The sequence below is a fragment of the Xyrauchen texanus genome, chromosome 7 (genome assembly GCF_025860055.1).
Source record: "Xyrauchen texanus isolate HMW12.3.18 chromosome 7, RBS_HiC_50CHRs, whole genome shotgun sequence".
In the NCBI taxonomy this organism is placed as follows: Eukaryota; Metazoa; Chordata; class Actinopteri; order Cypriniformes; family Catostomidae; genus Xyrauchen; species Xyrauchen texanus.
The window spans coordinates 43226683-43245766 of NC_068282.1; the positions used below are offsets into that span (position 1 = coordinate 43226683).

The following is a 19084-nucleotide window of genomic DNA, read 5'->3' on the forward strand; positions in this document are numbered from 1 at the left end:
CTTCCGGTGTCCGTGTGCGCGCAGACTCAGTTCGCTCGTCTCAGGTCTTTTATTTACTCTCGCTCATCTAAGATGGCTGTTCGGAGTGCCTCGGTCCCGCGAGCGTAGCGATCGAGGATGCTTGCGCTTCCAAAATCAACTCTCACCCGGCCATCTCTTCCCATACGCATCCACCCGTGAGGTGCGGAGGGACTTGAGCATCCGTAAAGCCTCCAAACGCCCCTTCCATCCGGCTTGAAGCTCTTTAAATCAAGTTGTTTGGCGAAGTCAAGCCGCACCACTGAGTGAGTGAGTGAGTGAGTGAGTGAGTGAGTGAGTGAGTGAGTGAGTGAGTGAGTGAGTGAGTGAGTGAGTGTGACCAAGAGCCCTGAACATCCAAATGGCCGAACCGAGAAAAGTGCAGTTTGTCACCATGTCGGCCCTGGCAGGCGGTCAGTGTGCGGAGGGCAGGAGACGGCTTTTGGAGGAGGACGGGTCTGCGGAGAGGAGCTTTGACAGAGAGAGCGGGATGAAATTGACGGGCACCGCGGTGACGGCTGCTGCTGCGGATGATCGCGGGGGTTTGATCGGGAAGAGAGACAGTGATGAGCCCAAAGGGAAGACAGTGCGGCTCAATCTGTGTCTGTCCGAGCCCAACGAGCAGTGCTCGGCCGAGTTCAACTACAGCGAGCTCATCCACTCTCAACAGGTACCGAAAGGAGGGGGAATAACTATTCGGACCAGTTTAGGGAATATTAGATTATACTGTATAACCTTTACTTGTTATTATAAAGAGACTGCGTGTTGCATTTTCTGCTGAGTTTGCTTATGCATTAGCCTGTTAGCAGACCTTATATGGGAAAGGATTCCAATAAAACGTTCTCACTACTAGAGCTCAATTTAAATGGCAAGTGTGGCAGATTTTATGAGGGAGTGTGTAAGGTAATATGCGGTGGATTTAATTTATGACGTGTGGTAGATCCCGTTTCATTTCATGAAGCTCATAAACTTTAAACCACTTTGTTGTGTACGTGACCCTAGTTGCCCACCAGGGTGCCTTTAGGAGTGTGCCCATAGATTGCAATTCAAGGAATAGTTCAGCTAAAATTGGATATTTCTCCCTGATGTCATTCTAAACTCATGTGACTTTCTTGCTTCTGTAGGGATGTTTAGCAGAATGTTGATGCTGCTCTTTTCCATTCAGTGGAAGTAAATGGGGACTGAGTTTGTGGCGCCACCAACACGCCAAAAAGTTCCATAAAAGTAGTCTACAGTAGAGTTCTGCTTCTGGCCCGAACCGATGAGTTCGGGACTGTTCACACTGAATGGGGTTTTGCATGTGTTTGTTTCTGTTCACTTGTTTTTCTATGTAAACGTGCTGGATGGACTTCTTTTTTTTTTTTACCTCTTGCAGTTGCCTACGATGCTTAAAGCTACATTATGTAACTTTTTTGTATGTTATTAATAAGAGAGTGCAACAAAAATCCAACTTTCAAACCATGTCTTTACCCAAATACACTTTGATAAACCTATAATAATGATTTATAATTTCAGAGTTGTTGGGATGGATTTTGTGGGAAATTACATACATGCGCCTTTCGCCTGTGCGCGTTCACGTCATATCCGTACACAGAGAAAATCGGCTCTGGCTACTGTAGCGTGAGTATGGTGTGGGAGTAGCATGAAGCTGAACATTTGTCACAACGAATGAGAAAATTTATCATGGATCAAGTTAAAATGGCAAACATCCGGGGAATAACCGGTTGTAAAAACAAAGAAACCCTGAACCGAGCAGAGTCTACAAGCAAAAAGGGAAAGCGACATAGTCCTTAATAAATTCTGAATCCACATCGGCTTGGCTTTTCAGATGTGTACAACTTGGAGATCTGAATGGATTTAAAAGTGGCCCAGAGATGGCTTATTTCTTACTCAACAGGCAAGATATTTTATTGATATGGTTTATGTATAGTTTCATCACAATACAATCTTATATCGATTCTCTTGGCCTGCAAGCCGATATTTGCCAATACTTCAAAGTTTGCCCTGCGATCGATATTATGTGCTTATTTTACGCATTCAATAATTATTATTTTTTTGCCGTCAAATGCAACCAAAATATAATTTGTATATTTTTTTCTCTGAAAAGTGCAAATTTAGTATCACATTGGGACATCCTCAATAGGTATGCACCGATACCACTTTTTCTCTTCTGATATCGGAAATCTCAGTATCGGCCGATACCAGTGTTTTTTTTTTTTTGCATAATCAGTTTAGAATATCTTCATTGTATGTAACTAATTGGGAGTACTCTTTAATATGTAATAAAACACAAATCTCTACCTACACATTATTTCAATATAAATGTATAGCTTATTAATAAACACTTTATTATTAACTAGTATACTGGATAATGTAGCAGCAAAATTAACAGTAATTCCAGTCTTCAAGCCTTCTGTAGAAAAGAAACCAGTGTTTTATTTTTGCCTTTTTTATTTATTATTTGTTTCCAAAAATGTTTCAACTTGCATCTGGACTTTAAAGGATTCAGATCTCTTTTTTTTGTTCAATTTGGTTGTAAGACATCAGTCCACTTTTCATTCACACAGTTATTTTTGGAACCCATTTAACTTAAATATTGTTATAAATTGTAAACAAATACTAATGATGGCAATAATAAGTTGTTATTAATTTTAATTTTAAATACAATAGTAATATATTTAAGTTGTGCACTTTTTAAACCCTTAGGCTTTTATTTTGACATTCTGAACTCTCCAGGAAGTCCTATATGTGTCTGTTTGTAGGCAAGTTCACAGTAGTTTAATTCTCTTCTTATTGAAATTCTGGTAAAATGCACCTTCGGTGCCGTTCTAAATGCATATTATATGTGAATCGAACTATTGAGCATCTACATCTGAGATGTTGTTCTTGAGTAGCGCTCCTATTGCGCACTGTGTAAAGGCTAAAAATAGCCACGAGTGAATCACCCAAGGGCTGTGTGTACTTATGTGTGTGTCAACAGAGCAGCACCAACATTCACTAACGTGCTAGCACTGCACGTGAATACTACAGTGTTTCCCACAGGATTTTGTGAGACTATGGGTGGTGGACCTCCGACCCTCTAGGGGAGTCTGGGGGTATGCTCCCCGTAAGAAAATGTTGTACATTTTACAGTTAAATACTTCCCTCTGGTGCACTTTGAGAGCAAAATTATGAGGCTAACCTTGTACTCTTGTAAACCGTTTTGTGCTCTTAAAGCTACAGTAGGCAACTTTGAAATAAATTTAATTGTGAGAAGCAGCGCCCCCAATTCTACCATATAAATGATGCTCTTCACCCCCAGCCAGGGTTTCTTGGCAGCTGTTCTCAAACAGAGCCAAGGCCTGCCTTTCACTGAGTCTGTGGTGCTAACTAATTTCTCACAGGGCCTCATTTAACTTTGACACCATGTTCTTTATATAGAATTATTTTTTTCAACGAATAAATACTTTTCGTGCTCTAACCATTCTAAAAAGCAGGGTACAAACTAGTGATGTCAGTTTCAGCTTTTAATCTTTTATCGTTACCTTAGCTTAGACTGTTAATGATAGCTAGCTAGTGAAGCCATAAGCAGTGTAACTTTATGCCAACTAACCTAGTAATGCTAACTTTAATTAATCATCATGATTGTAACTTTTTTTTTTCTTTTGTAACCCAGCCAACCTTTATAGCTATTATATTACATTATATTGTATTACATTACACTGTAAAATACATTACAGTATATTGTATTATATTCATTATATTATGCAATAGTCAAATATTTCTGCCTTCAATTCACTTTCACACATTATTTTTAGGCTCACTGATTAACTCACAATCCCTTATTTCTCATGAAGGAAGACCTTGAGATTCTGTTTCTTAGATGTATCATCTCCACAGAAATAAAGCAGGGCATCTCCTCTCTCTCTGCCTATTATTAAACTGTGAATAAACCCACAATGACCACGAATATTTGACAGTACCTGGCTGTTATAAGTAAAACTGGAGTGCTTTTTTTTTTTCTTTTTTTTAAATGTATTAATACGTTTATACCTTGTTTATATTTTTGCGGGAGTTTAGTGCAAGTCTCTGTAGACGGCGTGCACATCAGAGCGCTTGCGAAGTGGTTCATCTTCACATGACGTCCGCAGTGCGGTTCCCTGAGATTCTCGGAGTTCAACTGAATGAGACACGTGTTTTTTCCTGCACTCATGAGACATCATGCAGGGAAAGACGAGGCTGAATCTAGCTTCTTAATCAACCGCTTTTTATTTAGTAAAAGGGACTCTGTGCTTTGAAACTACACAACTCTATCACTGGAGAGTGAAATGTTAATATTTACTTGTTGCCCGTAGCAAATAACAGACATTTTTTGGTTGCATAATGCGACATTAACTGCAATGTAGAGGGCTGGTTAACGTTACTTACCTCAAAAAAGTGTCATACTCCTCAATCAAATAACGTTACACGGATCCAGGAATACTCCAGTGCAGGTGTGTGTGTGTGTGTGTGTGTGTGTGGGGGCGCGTGAGTTTACAGCAGCGGGGGAGGAGCTGACTGGCGCATGAGAGCGCAAAACACAACCTTTTATTTTATGTTATTATGAGACTGAGAAGTGCAAAAATATTTTAGATGAGAAGTGTACACATTTTTTCGGTTCATTATGAGACCTTGCGGGGCAAATTGAACTGTGGCGGGCGCCATAGTCTAGTCAATTTATGGTAAACACTGTACTATATTACTATAAAATATAATATACTATTTAGGCTACTTATTAAACACAGCCTTTTGTGATTCACAGAGCTATCGCGTGTCTTCAAGTGGCTTTGAGTAAAATGCACGAGTCATATGAACAACTTTAATGGTGTTTTTATGGTTCTTTTATGTCATTTTTGGAGCTTGACAGTAACGAACATGACTGGTGCGTACACACTGCCAGCGACTTTGTCGCTCCAGGTCGCCAGTGGCTGGCGGTGAAGTCGCTAGTGGGCGTTCCCACTACTGGTTGCCTAGTAACATTTATAAATGACATTCACGGATGTCATTCCATTGCTGTTGACAGCGAATCTCTTTTCTTGCAACTAAAAACAAACATTTTGGAGGGAAAAGACTAAATATAAATGGAATCAGTACATAAAATGCTTTATATCAAAGATGAAATAGAAACAACCCTAACCGCGATCTCAGATACACTTTTCCATGCAGTATTTTTCTTAAAAATGTCCTTGTACGTGGGAAGAGACATATCATAGAGCACTGGAAATTTGCTAACAGCAAGAATTAGCCTTTCATCCATCTTTCCGTTACTGCAGGAGCTGAGAGCGAGAGAGAGAGAGAGAGAGAGAGAGAGCAGAGAGAGAGAGAGAGAAGGATCACGTGAGCTCTCCCGCCTTCTCTCCTATTGGCTGTCGCTTCCGTAAGTCGCTCTTCATTTGAATAAAGTTGAACTTGTCTCAACTTTGTCGCGTCGCTGGACACGCCCACATCTAGTCGCCAACGGTCGCGACAGCTCGTGTCGCCGGAAGTCGCTGTGCTCTCATTGAAAATGAATGGTATGGAGTCGCTGTCTCTGTGTACGCACCTTTACACACAGTGTCGGATTTGGATCGGGCTTGTCGGACCGACACCCAATCCATTTAAAACATCAGTATCAGAACCAATACCGATCCAGGAAGTGATCATCAATCGTTTGATTACAGCTTTATTTTTCAGTTTAATCCAAATCAAAATACTTACATTCCCATGACTTGTTTCCAACTATCCGTGCTATCTGCAATTTTCTTGGCCACAACTTCCACAGTTGTAATACAAATTCAGTTACATTTAACTGGGATAAATGTTAGTAAGGGTGTTGTGTAGATGTTTAAAATATTCTTACTGTTGCTGCAGCTGAGCAGGTGTTTCTCTTTCCCTCGTTAGTGCTGTTCAGAATGTCGGTGTTGTCAAGACGTTTAACATGGTTGAACTTCTCCATGGTACATTTAAATAGCAAATTCTCATGTAAAATTCAAATGGGTCGCATGCGCAACTATATCGATGGAAGCCTGTATTAATCGCGCATGTGAGCCGCTCTGCATTTATCGCGAGCACTCACATTTTAAAGGTGCGTACACACTGCCACCGACACCATCCCATTCATTTTCAATGAGAGCACAGCGACTTCCGGCGACACGAGCTGTCTCGACCGTTGGCAACTAGATGTGGGCATGTCCAGCGATGCGACAAAGTTGAGACAAGTTCAACTTTATTCAAATGAAGAGCGACTTACGGAAGCGACAGCCAATAGGAGAGAAGACGGGAGAGCTCATGTGATCCTCTCTCTCTTAGCTCCTGCAGTAATCAGGGGACCTGATGTTTATCGCCGCAGATAAACAGAGGCTATGGCAAAGAGCACGCCTTGTTTCTCATTCATCTTTGATATAAAGCATTTTATGTACAGATTCCATTTATATTTAGTCTTTTCCCTCCAAAATGTTTGTTTCTAGCGGCAAGAAAAGAGATTCGCTGTCAATAGCAATGGTATGACATCCGTGAATGTCATTTATAAACCTTACTAGGCAACCAGTAGTGGGAACGCCCACTAGCGACTTCACCGCCAGCCACTGGCGACCTGGAGCGACAAAGTCGCTGGCAGTGTGTACGCAGCTTAAGGAGCGCCCGGATGAAGTGCTCGCACTAATCCTGTCACTGGTCTGCAGCTCGCGTTTCGCAAGAAGCCCGGTTAATGTGCACGCACTGATCCTGTCCCTGGAGCTCTCGTTTCGCGGAAAGCTCAGTTGACGCTTGCGCACTGATAGCAGAGCACAATTTGGCTTCACATACCCTGTGCACATTCTTGTCCCACATGAAAAGCATATTTAGCGCTCCTAAAGTGAAATTAATGTAATAAGGTTGCTTCATCACCTGATGGAAATGCGTACGAACGTGGCTGACATGAGGATTAAAATAACGTTGGATCATTGGTTAATGGATCGATGGATCGTTACACCCCTATTGACCACTTGTTGGTATCAATTACATTTGATAAATTAGTTAACTCAAACCAGCTCATCTGGCACCAACAATCATGCCATGGTCCAAATCACTAAGATCACGTTTTTCCCCATTCTGATGGTTGATGTGAACATTAACTGAAACTATTCCAGTCATTCTTAATACTTTTTTTTTTTATTTTAAAGAATTATGTAGAAATGAGAAATGCAATTCTTATTTTATTTACTACCCTCTGCTGTCTGTTATCAAATAATGAGATAATTTAATATTTGTACAGAGCAGATATAACAAATCAGAAATACATTTAATACAGTTTTTGTAAAAGGTGTGTTTTTCAGGCTTTTTAGAGACATAAATCCAATGCAATAATAGATCCTTACTCCATTATAAATAAAGAAATCTAAATCAACACAAAATGTGATGGCATATTTAATTAATTATTTTATAACATTCCACTTATTACAACAAAACTTGTGTAGCTTTAATTATACATTGTCATGTGAACAACCAGTCATTAACTACACTTCTTGATTTTAATAGAGACACAGGTCATCAATAAATAACCAGTAACTGTTCCAGAGACCGTTTAAACTGTGTTTTGTAGCCTAATGTTGTACTTCAAGCTTGTGAGACTTCAACAATTGGACATTCATACCTTGCACCTCAGTATAAGATTACATTTATACTGGAAGCGCTGTATGTTTTGTACTGTAGATTCAAAAGAACCGGCTCATTAGGTTGGTTCTTGTGGGATCGGACTATACCGGAAGCGGCATATGTTTTGCTCTTTTGATTCAAAAGAACCGGCTCCTTTGAATAATTATTTCAGGAATCGAACTGTACCGGGAGCGCATGTTTTGCGCTTTAAAAGGGCCAGCTCAAGACTTGTTCGATTGGGAGTTAAATACACTGGTCGAACTGTGTGTTTTTACGCTGTAGAGTCAGTAGAGGGTCAACACAGTATATGAGGACAATGTTCCAGACACATTGTTGGAAAATTGAATGCTGGAGAACGTTAATAGAACCGAACGTCACAAAGATCATATGATTCCGGTATTTTTTTAAAGAAAGGTCCTGAACAAGAACCAGTTCTCAACCCTAACGCAGTGGGATTCGTACATCAGATGGAATCAGTTTTTGGTATAGGATAATTTTTATAAGTACAAGTAGAGTGTGGTATCGGACCCGATACCAGTATCTGTATCAAGACATCCTTAACTTTTGCAGTGTTTCATTGTTTGGAAAGAACAGCATGAATATTTTTCAAAGCATCTTTTTTGTTCCACAGAAGATAGAAAGCCGTATAGGTTTATAATGACACGAGGGTGAATAAATAATGACAGCATTTTGCATGAAATATTTCTTTAACTTTTTTTAACGGTGTTTGTTTTATGATAGTAGACCTCGTTTTTGACAGCTGCGTTTGTCAAATGTCAAACGGATTGGTTTCTTTAAACTTTTAAAGAGTCCAGAAACCAATTTTATTGTTTTTGTATTGGTCCACGGTGTAGGGACCTATATATATTTACACTCTCAATTTATAATTGAAATTTATGCATGCATTCCCCCAATTTTGTGGAGAAAATCATTTATTTTCTAAGACGTATACCTTAAATGTGAGTCGTTTCCCTGAAAAGTCTAAACCATGTGACACTATCAAAACATTGCTCTTTATTTGAGCATCCAAACCAGCCAGACATGGCAGTGTTAGCTCAGTTAATGTTTTTTTTTAATCTTTTTCTGTGGAGCTCTGTTTGTCGACTTATGGAGTGTTTAGAAAAAAACAGTTTGAAAATGTTTGCAAATTCACATGTTGATGATTCCAGATTAGTAACAGCAATTACACTTTCCAATACCCAATATAATGGTAACATTTGTTGTATTTTCACAGGCCAAGAAGAATCCACCAGGATCTAAATCTTCCCTGGATTTAAACGACCCCTTCAATGACAATGAGAGAGAACGTCTAAAGATAGAGGCCTTGACTAAAAAGTTTGAAAGCAAATATGTAAGTGTTTTTATATTGATTCTGTGTTTATGAAAATGCATTTTCAAATGCAGAAGTGGGCACTCAAATGCCAAATGAGAGCTTTCTAGACTTGCCACGGTATCATAATTTTCACACTGGTGCGGTGATCATGTTTAAACCGACTAACATCGGTATTACCACTGGTTGGATGCTAGGTGGTACTTTTGGGTAATTTTTGTTAAGCAATTGCCTGCGCAACAACGCAAGGCAGCTTGATTTCAAACTTTGAAATTTATTTTTTAGTTATTTTAACTAAAATATCAAATGAAACAAAAAAAAAAACTGAAGTGCAATTAAAATGTGTGTTGTTCAACTTTTTGAAAGATGGCTTTTCAATAGTTGTGGAGGGCAACATCTCTTTGGCAAAGAACCTACTTCATCTGTGCATTCTCTCCATCCTGGGCTGCCGGTCGGCTATTTCATTGTCCCGGCAAATACATCACTTCTTGTGGGTTGTTGCAGGTTTAATGGTGGTGTTTTATTACCTTTCATCCCAGGACCCAGTTTAGCTGCTTCGAAAGAGTAATGACTTTGAATGTGTGAATATATTTGTTTTGTTCCCTCTTAGGGCTGGGCGATATGCAAGAAATATGTTCATGATATTTTTATAAAAAAAAAATATATATATATCACAATTTCCAGTTACATCGTCAACCCCCCTGCTGAGGAATCGGTGAATATTCTTGCTTTAGTGATTTTGCACTATTTTGATTTATTTAAAAAACAAAAAATTTAAACCAAAGACATTTCAAATTCAAATTGCACTTCAAACGAAACGAAAAAGCAATTAAAATGTATCGTCAGGCAAGAATTCGTCTATGACAATGGTGGAAAATTACTAATGCATATTAAGCTCTAAAAACAATTCTAAATGTAAACATAATAATAATTATAATGATGATCATAATCACTGAAATATATATCATGGTTTGAGGTGAATGTGTGTTTGTATTATTTTAATCACAGATGTATAGTCTATACTGTATATAGAGTGACCCTGCAGAGTTGCGTTCACAACGAACTGCTCTGTGGAAATAAAACTCAAAGCTCGTCCTGAGCTGAGATGAGGACATTTACAGCATTCTTATAGACGATACTATTTCAGAAGACTGAAACAAAGAAAGAGTGAGAACCTTTTACATACGTTTGTTCCACGAGACTGCATGCCTCCAAACAAACAGTGCAACAGACATGTACATTGACGGCTTTTCTGTCATCTGTTCTAAAAAATATAATAAAGTGTGTATCTTCAAGCGCATGTCTGTGTGTCTTAACAGCATTTCTCATGTCATTCTGAATCCGAGACGATTTTCAGTTACCCACCATGCATATTATATTCGCTACATGCAATTAAACATCTTCTGTCAGTGCGTGTACTTTGCTGCCGGTGTAATTTGATATGTTGGTAAAGAACATCTGGCTTTCAATGCATTATTTATGTTCATTTGTCATGGGTCACAAACTCTTCATTAGGCAACTATTCTTTATTTAAGGCTATTCTATTCGTTAGGATATTGTTTTGATATTGGAATTTCCATTCATAATGTTTCCACCGGTATAACATTTCACACCGGTTTTGTCCCTTGTTTACTGCGTAAAACCGATAACACCGTACACACTGGCAACCCTAGAGCTTGCATAAGACATATCCATCATTTTCACACTTTACAGGGTAACGTTGGGAAAAAGAAGCGGAAAGATCGGATGCAGGATTTGATTGACATCGGCTTTGGCTATGATGAGAGTGACCCCTTCATAGACAACTCAGAAGCTGTGAGTGGGCACTTGCCATGGCAACAAGCATTGGCATTTAACATGCAGTTTACCAAGTCCCTTTCATTGTGCTCAAAACTAAAAAAAAATTCATATTAAGATGGTTTGTTTGAATAAGTGTCATTGATGGATTCAGGCTGTGCTTTGGTTTGAAATATGTGGTTTTAAAGATTACTTTTTAAGTTTCTGAATTCATAGAAGCCTCAATATTTGACATACAGGCAAGACGCAACCAAACGTACCACTAGCGTAAATCATTGTCGTCTTTCTATCAGTATGATGAGCTTGTACCAGCGTCTCTGACCACCAAGCTTGGAGGATTCTACATCAACACGGGTACTTTACAATTCAGAGCTGCCTCAGAATCTGAAGGAGAAGAGGGAGGAAAAGATAAAAAAAACAGGGTGAGTTCCCCTCATTTTTAGGTGACACAATAGATATATCATGGATCTGTTAAGAGTCTGTTTTTCATAATATCTATGAAATATTATATATGATGCTCTCTGTTTGTAGATGAGTGATGGAGAGGAGCCACTGATAAAGAGAAGGAAGAAGAGGGATGACACCAGTATAGAGGAGAAAAAACCCAGGAAGTACAATGTAACCAAACAAGGGTGAGAAAGTGTTTTTGTACATATGGAGATAAATAAAGCAATAAGTCAATTTAAAGGAATAGTTCACTGAAAAGTCTCTCATTTACTTGACCTCTTGCCAAAATGTAACTCGTTGACTCAGACTCCAGGTTGGGAACCACTTTAATATGGTTTCTTATCCTCGTAATTGATAAGTCACAATCTTAGCCATTTGCATTTGTCACAACCCCTGCAATTAGCTCCTATCTCTCTCTTTTTTTTTTTTTTTTTTTGTTAGTTTACATTTTAAGCCAAGGCAGCCTTCTATTTTTCTTTTTTCTAACTTTTTGAGACTTGTTATGTAAAGTATTTGAATTCCCAATTATAATATTTATTATATAGAGTACTGTGCAAAAGTTTTAGGCACTTGTGAAAAACAGCACCAATTCTCCTAGGTACACCTGGACACAGTTTTTCTTGGTTTTTGGCAGATAGGATGTTCCAAGCTTCTTGGGTAATTCGCCGCAGTTCTTCTATCTATTTCGGCTGTCTCAATTGTTTACGTCTCCATGTAATCCCAGACTGACACGATGTTCAGTGGGCGGCTTTGTGGGGGCAATGCCATCTCTTGCACGGCTCCTCGTTCTTCTATTCTAATCTTTTCTATTTGCAAAGGTAATGTTTGGGAGTCTAACATTTATATTTCCTTTTGACACACTAAAGCTGAAAATATAAATAACCATCTTAAGATAAATGTTTTGTTTTTAAACATCTTATGTGCCTAAGACTTTTGCACAGTACTGTATAATTATTTTAAGTTTTATTCTAAATTTCCTTTATTTGTGGGGCCTTTTGCAGTAAATGATATGAGATTAATTGCGATGAATTGAATTAATCGGCACATGTAATTAATTGCTATTGAAAGCCCTAATAATAATCCAAATGAACATTTCTTCAGCACAGTAATGTAGGCTGTGTCTCGTTTGGAATGCTGCGTCCTCCGGAGGCTGCATTTGTCAGCCACATACGTCATCGAGGCTGTCTTATATAATAATTTTTTTATTGGGAATGGAAAAAAGTTTAGCAATTGTATAAATGTAAGTGCATATACATAAAAGGCATTAACAATAGATAGAGAAAAAAAAAAAAAGAATTGAAATGAGACGTATGCGGCCGACAAATTCAACCTCCGGAGGACGCAGCCTTCCAAACGAAACACAGTGATAGTTAAAAGTGCTGTAAGCTATTTTTTTTTTCGTGGAAAGGTATGCCAAAAAAAAATTCCTACTCCCTGAAATATATGTTAAAGTAACTTTTACGTGGTGAATTCCATTTAAAACAGGCTGGGTTGCTGTATTGGACCTGCACTATTCATTAAATTGTTTTCAATAAATATGACTTAAATATTCACTAACATTGATTCGGTGAATGTGTGTCATGTTCTATATTTAATGTACAATTATCAAAATTCTAGCCAGGCACGTCGCAGGTAAATGCCCCATTTCAGTGGAATTTAGCTTTGGATTTGTAAAAGATTAAGCATTTTAAATGTGTCGCATAAACCAATCTGAAGGTAGGTTTCTTTTTAGACTAGTCGACTTCAAAATTTTCATTTAAACATCAGTAAAATTTGTCTGATGCTTTCTGTCTGTCAATAATTTGTGTTCTCAAAGTATTGTAGTTTCAGTGGATTATTGAGGCTTAAATGCCATTTTTATGCTATGTTGTTCATAACAGTTGAGGGTGCTATTTTGCTGCTATTATTTTTGAGAACCATTTTTGCTCTATATTGGTCTTGATAAAGCTCATTTGGTATTTTCGGAGTGTAGGGTTTTGAAAAAAGGGGCGTGGCTAATCCAAGGCTTCAGCTTGTGGAAATTCTAGAATTGCTCAAATTCGCTTGCAGCACCTTTAACTAGCAGAACTGTTGGCTGTTTACAGTTGCCTATCAACATGGCAAATTGCTGTATTAATATTAAAGGTAGATTAATCTTTGCCGATATTTTCTTTTGGAACTATCTGGTATAGAACGGCTTGGATCTACAGTTAAACAGCTGCCTTAGAGGTGAAATAAAAACAATCACTGACACCTCACGGGGACTTCTTGCTTTGAAATCTTTTAACATTGACCATATCCATACATATTTTTATCCTTCAATGCATATTTTGTTCTTTTTTTATAGATAATAAACTGTCCTAAATTAAAGCGAGCGCATGCAAAGAAAATGCGACCATATAGAAACGTGCCCTACAGCACATACATCGTGTCACCAACTTTCTTGTGAATAATAATAATAATAATAATAATAATAATAATAAAAAATCCTTTATCTGGTCAATATAGGTAATAAAAGTTTATGCATAAAATCCTCTTTCTTTTCATTTCTTTCTTTTTCCTGTTTATTATTGGGATTTTGGTTGCACAAGAGACTGCATTTGGAATTTTGTTCATTTTGGACAATTGTGGCCTTTATGTTGGTGCCTGTCATAGATGAAATGTTTTTTCTTTTAAAAACTATCAGCCAAATCCACTTACGGTCGACTTCTAATTAAAATAGTTTCCGCAGGTGTCTGTTTATCAGGACTTTACAACGGCCTTGAGCACAGCTAATCCAATCAGATTTTAGAGTCTGAACTAATTGTATAAAATGTAGTTTTGTAAAATTGAAGTGTTTGTTTGTTTGTTATATAACCCTGGAAAAAAATCAAGAGACCTCTGCAAAATGATCAGTTTCTCTGGATATACTATTTATATGTAAGTGTTTGAGTAAAATGAAAACAAAAATTTTCTTCTATAAAGTACTGCAACATTTCTCCCAATTTCCAAATAAAAAATATTGTAATTTAGAGCATTTATTTGCAGAAAATGACAACTGGTCAAAATAGCAAAAAAGATGCAGTGTTTTCAGACATTAAATAAGGCATGGAGTATTGTCCTGCTGGAAAATCAATCCTAAGAGTTGGGGAAGATTGTCACTGCAGAAGGATGCAAGTTTTCTTTCAGGATAACCTTGTGTGTGGCTTGATTCATGCATCCTGCACAAAGATGAATTTGCCCTATTCCAGCCTTGCTGAAGCACCCCCAGATCATCAGCGATCCTCCACCAAATTTCACAGGGGGTGCCAGACACTGTGGCTTGAAGGTTTCTAACCATTAGATGACCAGGTGGAGGATAGGTGATGATCTGGGGGTGCTTTCTGCAAATAAATGCTCTAAATGACAATATTGTTTGGAATTTGGGAGAGATGTTGTCAGCACTTTATAAAAAAAAAAACAAAAAAAACATTTTGCGTAAATATTACACACGCATTCCTATAAATAGTAAATCCAGAGAAACTGATAATTTTGCAGTGGTCTCTTGATTTTTTTTTCTAGAGGGGTGTGTGTGTGTGTGTGTGTGTGTGTGTGTGTGTGTGTGTGTGTGTGTGTGTGTGTGTGTGTGTGTGTGTGTGTGTGTGTGTGTGTGTGTGTGTGTGTGTGTGTGTGTGTGTGTGTGTGTGTGTGTGTGTGTGTGTGCCTATGAGCCCAAAACATTATGACCCCTAATGACGCGAATAACATTGATCTTCTCCTAACAAGGCCACGTGTCAAGGTCTGGGTAGATTTAGACGGTAAGGGAACCATCAGTTCTTGTAGTCATCGTGTTGAATGCAGGAGAAATGGGCAGGAGTAAAGACCTGAGTGACTTTGGCAAGGGCCAAATTGTTATGGCCTGATGACTGGGTCATCTCTGAAACGGTGTGGCTTGTGGGGCGCTCCCAGTCAGCAGTGGTGAGTACCTACTACCTACCGACAGTAGTCCGATGAGGGACAAACCAAAAATCAGCAACAGGGTGTTTGGTGCCCAAGGCTCATCGATGCTCGAGGGCAACGAAGGCTAACCCGTCTGGTCTGAACCGATCAGAAGGCCTACCGTGGCACAGGTCACAGAAAATCATGCCTAAAATGCGCACACGAGCATCAGAACTGGACCTTGGAGCAGTGGAAGAAGGTTGTCTGGTCCGATGAGTGTACGTGTGCTCCATTTACCTGGTGAAGTGATTGCTTCAGGATGCACTGTGGGAAGACAACAGGAGAGAGAGTGATTCTCTGGGCAATGTTCTGCTGGGAAAACCTGGGTCTGGCCATTTAAGTGGACATCAATTTGACACGTGCCACCTACCTAAACATTGTTGCAGACCAGGTACACCCCTTCATGGCAATGGTATTCCCTGATGGCAGTGGCCTCTTTCAGCAGGATAATGCGCCCTGCCACACTGCACACATTGTTCGGGAATGGTTTGAGGAACATGATGAAGAGTTCAAGGTTTTGCCCTGGCCTCCAAATTCCACAAATCTCAATCTGATTGACCATCTGAGGGATGTGCTGGACCAACAAGTCCAAATACACAGCGGCTCCATCTCTTAAATTCTAGGACTTGAAGGATCTGCTGCTAATTTCTTGGTGCCAGATACCACAGGTCTCCTTCAGGGGTCTTGTAGAGTCCATGCCTTAGTGGGTTGGTGCTGTTTTGGTGGCACATGGAGGACCAACAGCATATTAGGCAGGTGGTTATAATGTTTTGGCTCATCAGAGTATATCATATGAATCAACAATATGTTTCTTCAGTTGAGTTTCATTAAATTAGAAATATTAAGTATTGTGAATTAATGCTTATTACACTTTGTATCTGTGTGTATGTGGCGTGATATTTGCTCACAGAGTGGCTGCTCGCAATCTTCACCGTCCTGAGAAAAAAAAGAGGAAGAAATTGATGAAGGATTCGCTTTGTCTGGCTGCAATGCTTCGCCGTTTCACACGAGAGAAGGAAGAAATGTGGAAACGAGACCCCAAACCGACTCATCTGGGCCCTGGTCTCACCTGCACCCCCAACCCCAACAACTTACTACAGAACTCTCATCTCCACAGCAAAGCCAACAACCATGACCTTTCGCTAACCGACTTGACAGCCGATCCCGCGATGATGTCATTGCTAGGTACGGCCAATGAAAGTGAGCTTCAGGATCTCATGCAGGACCTGGACTTCAGTTTTTTGGATGCAGTAACCCAGATGCCCCAGCCAGGCAGGGAGAACGGGCAGATCGGTGTGGGGTCGTCATCTGAGCACAAGATTGGTGGAGGTGGGCTGAGTCGAGGGCAGGCGGGGTTCATCTCTCCTCCGCCTCTCCCAGAAAAACTTCCAGCCCCCTTGATCAAACGCATAGAGGACCTACGGACTGTAAGTCTGATTTTATTTACATTTTTTTGCTGCAGTCTTTATTTTAGGTAAAACGCCATTCCAAGCATTTTGAACATCCAATAAATGTCATCGGACCCTGTTTTTTTGTGTTTGGATGAATTTATGAAAATAATATAAATGCCACTGAATATTTTTATGATAGTTGCACATTATGCAACTGCATTTTCTATTTCCATAACCTCTAAATTAGGGGTGGGTGGTATGACCAAAGTCTCATATCATTGAATGAGGAATTTTATGCAATACAAATGGTATATCAAGATGTAGTTATTTTAGACATTTTTAATCGAATACTTAAGGTACTTTATTTCATTTATTTTCATTTATTTGTTCTCTTTATTTGTAACTTGAAGGATGCCTCCAAAAGATAACATTATTTTAATGGAAATAATGTAAAGCAGTCCTGCACAGTAATATAAATGTAGATTTCCATTTTTAAAGCACTTCAGGGAGTTCATGTTCTGACAGTAATGCCATTCTCCTGCATAACTTCTTAATTTATTTGAACTCAGGCATCGAGGCAATTTGATCAGGAAGGCAGAAAGAAATTCTTCACTCTGGATATGAATAACATCTTGCTGGAGTAAGTCAAATCTTAGTCTGATATCATTTAAACTTTTATTAAAGAACTTTAAATGCTTAGAATGATATAGACTGAATATATCTTTTCTTGATGAGTACCATTTATTCCTCTCTTCAGTATTGAGCTGCAGGTTCAGGAACAGCCAGCAGATGTGCGTTCGGAGGTGTACGCTCACCTGGAGGCCTTTGTGCCCTGTAACAAGGAGGCACTACTGAAACGACTCAAGAAACTGAGCCTCAACATACAGGTGAGGAATTGAGATTAATTTAGTTTTTCTGGGCTGAAGAGGCTAATAAGATTTTACAATGGAAACAGAGAAGCCTACTTAGAAAAAAATACAAAATATTAATAACTACAGTCTTGACCAACACATACAAGGTATCGTTTAAAGCTTAGAAGCTGAACTTTACCATGCATGTAGGCATTATGACAAAACTGAACAAGTGCATTGAAATTTGCAGACAAATAAGCAGTGATGTTTTGATATTTTATTAAAGGGGTCTTGAAGTGATATTTTTTGATAATTTCTTTATCTTCCCTGAGGTCCAATGATAATGTTATACGTTTTTTCGACTAAAAATCGTAATTTAGTATTACATGATCGTTTTCCACCCTGTTTTTGGCAGCCCCTCAAATTCAGCAAACTCAATCAGAAGATAATGAAAAAGCCCCTCAACATTATCAAATCAAATTGCAGGGTTTACACACAATGCAAATCCAACACATTGCATCTGAATATATTAAACTGTTCATCTCCAGCACAACTGTTAATACAGGGCACCATAAACTATCAAGCAATCATGACATTTAAAACATTAATGAATTAAATGGTTTAGCTGTCCCATGCTTCAATAACAATTCTTTTGCAAAGCTGGAATTGTATTATGATGAAATGACATACATACTGTAACGCACTAAGGTGCACATTGCCGGAAACACACCAAAACGGTCAAAGACATCCATCGTAAAAGACGTCCTATGTTTACATATACCAACAATTCAAAATGGTGCATGCATGATGTGTTTGTGCTCGAAGCAACACAGGCAGCAACTGAATGAATGAGAATTGCTTCTCCCTTTCAATGTTGTAACTTGACACCGCGATTAGATACATGGTAGCGGTCAAAGAGTTGTAGTTCATTGTAACAGTTCAATGGAAAGGAGGAAGCGAGAACCAGCTTGACAATATAAGTAATATTTTAATCAAGTACTGAACCAAACAAGACCCACTCAAAGGTGTCGGGCAGCTTCCCGTAACTCACTCTCTCTGTTGTTCTCCGGTCGCCTTTATCCCTCTCGGGCTTCATCAGCCCAATTAAGGGCTCGGTGTGCAGAATCACGACCCGGCCCACCCTCCGCCCTGCCACATTCATGTTCATATACAAAATGATTCGAAATAGTCCAGATGGGTCACTTTAGATGTTATGTTAGGAATAGTTAGCCATGGAAGTCCCGCTCTCTTGACTTGGCGGGCCAAGGGTGCAATGACGCATGCTCTGCGATGTGTAAATAAAAATGACCAATGTGACGTCACGAACAGACAGCTTTCAAAATCAGATTTTTCAGCAGGGTGGCAACTATAAATGCTCTTTTTAGACCGGGGATTACATTTTGAGTTCTGAAATTTACGGTATGTTTTTATAGTACGGTTACGTCTTATAAATCTAAATATCAAGGTAAATGGATTCTCCATTTTCACTGTAAATATTATTGAAATTGGTAAAAACATCTAACTGATCAAATAGCCATGTGTCATATGTCGTTGGAAAGCACTCAAAGAGTAGAATACAACCAGCTTTTTCGGTTTACTCACAGATAAAATATAGCGAGTAATGGCTAGGTACATGTCTTTGATATACCTGTTACATGTAAACAGGTGTTGCTTTATCCTTTATA

General features: G+C 38.9%; 1 protein-coding gene across 2 annotated transcripts in view; it reads left to right on the forward strand.

The window, feature by feature from the left end:
- Positions 1-73: 73 nt before the first annotated feature.
- The window catches only part of ubn2a (ubinuclein 2a), a 35837-nt gene continuing 16826 nt past the window's right edge, over positions 74-19084 (forward strand). For both annotated transcript variants that reach the window (XM_052130971.1, XM_052130972.1), the window contains exons 1-8: positions 74-688; positions 8882-8998; positions 10691-10792; positions 11068-11196; positions 11306-11406; positions 16068-16584; positions 17118-17188; positions 17306-17435. In XM_052130971.1, the coding sequence (XP_051986931.1) occupies positions 380-688; positions 8882-8998; positions 10691-10792; positions 11068-11196; positions 11306-11406; positions 16068-16584; positions 17118-17188; positions 17306-17435 (1476 nt within the window). In that variant the 5' untranslated portion in view covers positions 74-379. The remainder of the gene's footprint in view (positions 689-8881; positions 8999-10690; positions 10793-11067; positions 11197-11305; positions 11407-16067; positions 16585-17117; positions 17189-17305; positions 17436-19084) is intronic.